At 39.9% G+C, this 6,000-nt stretch overlaps 1 protein-coding gene across 1 annotated transcript in view; it reads left to right on the plus strand.

Annotated features, from left to right (window-relative positions):
• EMILIN2 (elastin microfibril interfacer 2) overlaps nucleotides 1-5,487 on the plus strand; it is a 66,916-nt gene extending 61,429 nt beyond the window's left edge. Inside the window, exon 8 of the mRNA XM_051970388.1 lies at nucleotides 1,879-5,487. Within this exon, the coding sequence (XP_051826348.1) occupies nucleotides 1,879-2,216 (338 nt within the window). The 3' untranslated portion in view covers nucleotides 2,217-5,487. The remainder of the gene's footprint in view (nucleotides 1-1,878) is intronic.
• The last annotated feature ends 513 nt before the right edge of the window (nucleotides 5,488-6,000 follow it).

Below are 6,000 nucleotides of genomic sequence, written 5' to 3' on the forward strand. Positions count from 1 at the left end.
ACAGAGTTAATAAAAAGCCTCAGCAGTTGTGAAGAGACCCTACATACAAGATAGAGGTCCTTCATGTCTCAGGGATGCCCCGAGGCCCCCCTCTTCTCTGGGAGGCCTTTTCCCCCTCCCTCTAGATTCATTTACCTCATCTTTTCCTGAGTCTAACTCTCAAGGTATCTCTTAAGAACTTTAGTGTTGATTGGATGACTTGGGAGACCCTGGCACAGAGCCACCCAGCATGGCATGCCCTCCTGAGAGGAGGTGCTGTGCTCTATGAGCAAAGCAGAATTAAATTAGCTCAGGATAAACACAAGATGCACAGAATTAGAGCCACCCCAAATGTTCCTAGTCACTATTTGTGTCTGACCTGGGGCAGAGCATCCCAAGCTGGACTGGGTCTGATCAGTGGGACACACTGTAATTTGTTCTTAATAGAGACGTCATTTTGGTCCCTTTTGAGAACAAAGGACAATCTGTAACCAGGTGGGATCCATCAGTGTACTGGTTGATATGGTGGATATGGTGCTTGTGGGTGAACTGGTCTTGTTGTGCCTCAAGAATTAGACCAGAAAGAGTCTTAATAACTTTTCTTCTTAGGACTGAGAGAGGCTGGGCTAGTGACCACTTCTGGTTATCCCACCCAATTCCTAGATTCTAGCAGATGAGATGGCCATTGCTCTTTAAGCTTACCCTTGATCTTTGTAGGTGTCACTCATCTTGGCCAAGGCCAAGATCATCACCGAAGCAGTTATATTTCCTTGGACCCCGATAAGAAAATGTTAGTCCAGCCTTTTGGGGCTGGTCCTGAATTTCCCAGCTTGGGAACAGTGGGATTAAATTATATTTGCTATGCAACAGCTGGGGAAAAAATACTCTTGGGTTCACAAAATTTGCAGGTTGTCCTATTCTTTAGGCTCCCTTTGTCTCTAGCCACCTCTTTTCCATACCTTTTCTTCTTGCTTTGGGCGTATGGCCTATTGTTTAGTGTTTGGGGTGGACTGGTAACTTACCAATAAGCAGTTAAACGAACATCTACAGGGTGCACAATTGGGACTATAACCATGTGGCATTGCCACCAATACTGACTCCCAAATGCTTGGGAGTTAGATTTTTCAAGAAAAAAAGCCAAATATATGATCTCACCTAGTTTCCCATTCAGCACCTCTTATTTTGGTGCTTTGGGGAACATATCATGCTTTCCCTAGGTTGCCCCTTCTAAAGAAGTCGTCTTGCTCATCTCTTGGCATTTTAAACAGCAACATAAGTAGTAACAGCAGCAGCCTTTCCAAGAGATAGATTATAAATTTGACTTTTTGGGAGTTTCCAACATGAGTCTTTATATAGAGCCAAGGGCCTAACCAATTGCAAGAAACTCTCAAAATGGCATAAAAGAGGAAACAATGAGGTTTTCCCATGAAAGAGAGAGGAAAACAGTCATGATAGCTTTAGTTTCTGAGACACAGTACATATGTAGTGTAGGCGAGACCAAAGCCATGGAACTAATAAAACTGGTAAAAAAAATATTTGTGCCTCTCCTCAGGAGCTGTGTTTAAGGGGAAAGTTTATGCTGATGATTTGATGCTGTTATATTAGAATTTCATGCCCTAATTATACTTACTTCCCTGGTGGGCCCCAGCAGCTGGAAACCCTGTATATGGATTTGTACTTGTTTGTTCTTGTTAAGATTGTAACAATTAGAAGGCAAAGAGCTACATGAGGAAGAATGACTACAAATACACACCAGAATTAGGACATTGTGTGTGTGTGTGTGTGTGTGTGTGTGTGTGTGTGTGATGGGAGGGCCTAAACTTTTTTTTTTTTACTAACTCATCACTTTTAAGAAAAAATGATTTTACTCTGTATAAACTGAATACCTGTTTCTCCTAGGGATCTTTACTGCCCCATATGATGGTCGATATCTGATCACTGCCATCCTCACTCCTGAGAGAGATGAATATGTTGAAGCCGTCTTGTCGGTCTCTAATGCCAGCGTGGCCCAGCTGCATACAGCAGGATACAGAAGAGAACTCTTGGAATATCACAGACCCCAAGGGGGGTTACATACCTGTGGTGGAACAGGGACTTTCCATCTCATTGTCCACTTGAAAGCAGGAGATGAGGTGAACATTGTGGTGACTGGGGGCAGGCTGGCCCACACAGACTTTGATGAAATGTACTCCACATTTAGTGGGGTCTTCCTCTATCCTTTCCTTTCCCACATCTAGACTGGCTTAGAACATCAAGGAAAAGGGTGAAGATAGTTGTAATGAACTCTGAAGCTTTAATATATTCACTTGATGTATGTAATTCTAATGTGTTTTTCATGACCCCATGCCATGCTTCCCCTGTTGCCTTTTCAAAAGTTGAATTCAGATTTTTAAGACCTCTACCCTCTGGTTTCAAAGCCAGACAATACAAAGGCATTCTCTCTCTTTCTCTCTTACACAAACACACACACACACACACACACACACACACTCTTACACTAATCTTTTTCATTCCTCCAACCAAGCAACTTGAAAAATCTACTTTTATCCCTCTTGAATCGCGTCTTCCCTGATTGCACAGCATTTGCCATCTTGCATCTCCCTAGTTCAGAACCCTGAGTCATTTCGTATTGCTGGAAATTGGAATTGACTGCGTGGTGGTAGATGGAGTGCTTCCTCCTAAGAAAGAAGGAACAGCTGCTGTAGACTTCCGAGACTCTTCTTAGGATTTGAAAGCTGGTTTTAGACCTGAGGCTTTGAGAGCTAAGTTAAGGACTATTCTAATTTCTTCCAAAGAGCAGAACCAGAGGGAATTGTCCTCCCTTGGAAGAGGGGAGCGGATGCCCCTTTGGTTATGTCACAACACTGATGCCTTTAATCTATATCACATAGGGGAAAAGTTTAAATACTGAAGTGTCTATTTGTGATGCCATCGGAGGAACAGGAATCCTGAGGTTTGGAAATTCGTCTTACAACTTCCACCTGAAATTGTTGCCCTGCCCCTCTCTTCTGGGCTTGTTTCCCAAGCTGAGTGTGGGGAATACTGCAGACTAAATGTGTTTGTGAAGCCAGCTGGGCTCCTCAGATGACATGTACATTGTGAGTGCAAAGACAAGGAGTACCAACAATTAAAAAAAGGTCAAAATCATGTGATGGTAACTTCCTCAAGTCTGATGTGTCCTTTTTGGATTGGGGAAAGGAGAGAGAGAGAGAGAGAGAGATCGTCAAAGAAGGGGGAAAAGTGGAGTAGGGGCAAGTGGAGGAAGAAGAAAAAAAGATATATGTTGGATTGTGGAAGTTAAAAAGGAGATAACTCCAAGTGTATGAATTGTAAACTTAAAAAAAAAAAAAAAAAAGGCAAGCAAGCTGTGTACTTGCCTTATTGGGTGTGTAAATGTAGACCAGATGTGTGTGGATTGAAATTACCCCCACATGATCCCTGCAGCTAAAGGGAAGAGCGCCTCTGAAGGGACATTTTAAAATTTATATTTAATCAACAGTCTGCCCAACCTGATGAGATCAAATGCTCATTACTTCACTGCATATTTCTGTAATAGACACTGGTTTAAAAGCACTCTGGTTTCTAAGCAACAAAAGGCTCAACATCAAACTTATCACATCTTTCTCAATAGCTGAGATCACAGTCATGAGGTTTTAAAAGCTTGAAAAATACAGGTTAATATATTTTAATGTTAATTAAAATAATATTAATTTACATCTTTATAACACTTATCTTCCAGGCTTTCTGCTAGGGACTTTGTAAATATAATCTCACTGGATCCTTAAAATGTAGGTGCTATTATTACTTCCATTTTAGTTGAGGAAATTGAGAAAGAGAGCAATTAATGAAATTCCCCAGAGCCACACACAGCTAGTAAATCTGAAATTATATTTGAACTCAGGACTCCCTGACTTCCAGATCTAGCCCACTGTACCCCTCGTTACCCTCAAATTCATAAAAGTGGGTTGAACAGAGTTTAGATTTATTATCTCATTTGATCCTCAAAACAATTCTGTGACATAGGTATTGTCTTTACAGACAAGGAAACAAAAAGTCATAGATTTAGGAAAGAAGAGATAGCCGAGGCATCTAGTCCAAAGTGCTCATTTAACAGATTAGAGATAGCTAGTTATCCAGTAACAGATCTGTAATCAGGAAGAAATGAGTTCAAATGTGGTCTCGGTAGTTTATTATCTGGTTAAATCATTTAACTACTCTCTGCCTCAGTTTTCTCATCTGTAAAATGGGGATAAAAATAGAACCTATTTTGCAAAGTGGTCATTAAAATCAAGTAAGATGTTTGTAAAGCACTGAATATTATCTATTCACTGTACACAGAACCTCTATCACTCATTTGTGTGACTGAAGCAAGCCATTTAACCTAGCACTGGAATACAATTTTCCTATCTGGAAAAGAGGGGGAATTGTACAAATGCACTCTTAAGATCCCTTTAAGCTCTAAATTATGATTTTTTTCAGTATACATGCTAGTTGGAAGAATTGGGAGCTGCCACCACCGCCAGTAAAGTAGGCTAGTTAATTCTAATTCTGATTCTTTGAACCCAGAGGCATATTTGAACTTTAAACTCATGTTATTTATTAGAACATTGGCAGTTAGGTGACTTAGTTGATTTGAGTGCCAGGTGTAGGTAGTCAGGAAGACTCATCTTCCTGAGTCCAAATCCAGTCTCAGATACTTACTAGCTAACTTATCTAGGCAAGCCACTTAAGCCTGTTTGTATCAGTTTCTGTAAAATGAGCCAGAGATGGAAATGACAAACCACTTCAGTATCTTTGTCAAGAAAACTTCAAACTGGGAAGAGTTGGACACAACTGAACAGAAAAATGAGGATCTTTGCAGATGTTTTGCTTAGTATTAAAAAAGTTATATTAATTGGTTAAGCATTATTTTTCTAAGGGAGAAAAAAAAAAAGTTAAACTAGAATTCAGTACTCTGAAGCCTTCACCAAAACAGGTTTGTACTCAAGTTTTCTCGACAAAGCAAAAGTTGCCATCCTGCTTCTAGGGGAGACAGCAATAATTTTATGGTCCCCTGACCTTAGAGGATTTCTGTTCTAACAATCTGTCAGTGATTCTAAATCTTCTGGCTTTGGAATCTGTGGTCCTGAGGCCCTTTAAGAACATTATTGTTCTGTCAATGATTGTAAAAGTCTTTTGGCAATGAGTATAATATTTCTTCCCGTAAACTTTAGGGAAGATATATTAGTGATCCTGAGATTCTCTACCTTAGGATGCTATTGTTCCAATCATCTTGTCTGTCAATGATTCTAAAATAATCTGACTTTGGGATAGTCCTAGGTCTGCTGGTCAGTGATAACCAAATTCCTGAGAATACTTCAGTTCCACCTCTAGGCCATATAGTTAGTTTATCAATGACATGTACTGGATAAATTTGTCTCCTTGTTCCAGGACCTTTGCTAAAATCTTGGACTTTAGCCCACTTCAGTTGACATTATAATTACAATAAACTTTGTCCCTTCACTTGGATATGGGTTCAAGCCTGCAAATTCTTTTGATTTAGCTTGCAACATTGGTCTATGACCCAACCTTTTGGGGTGTCTTCCCAACCTCAACACTGTGGTATGGATGCTTTTATCTTAAGAGATTGTAATTACCATTTTAATTTCAGGGGGTTCAAAAAAGAGTTTCATTCATCTTTTTCCCACTATTATTATTTCTGGGACATGTTCTCGTGGTGTAAACCAGATTTTCATCTTATTTTGGTATCTGGAAGGACCAAAAGAAGAAGAGATGTAGCTCCAAGGACAAGAACTTTTTTGTACTTGGATTTATAAAGTTCTGCCCAGAAAGGTGGGGAGACATGTAGCCCTGAAAAAAGCAATTTCAGCTTACTTGCTACAAAACTACAGAATTGACTAAAAGTACTTTTGTCACTTTACTGTTGGCTGTCTTAAAAATGAGAGAAACAAGCATGATAGAAATCTCCTTTCTCTAAAATACCTCCTATTGTGAAAGGAGCTTGCTTATTCAACACTGAAA

This window comes from Antechinus flavipes, chromosome 1, assembly GCF_016432865.1.
Source record: "Antechinus flavipes isolate AdamAnt ecotype Samford, QLD, Australia chromosome 1, AdamAnt_v2, whole genome shotgun sequence".
NCBI lineage: Eukaryota > Metazoa > Chordata > Mammalia > Dasyuromorphia > Dasyuridae > Antechinus > Antechinus flavipes.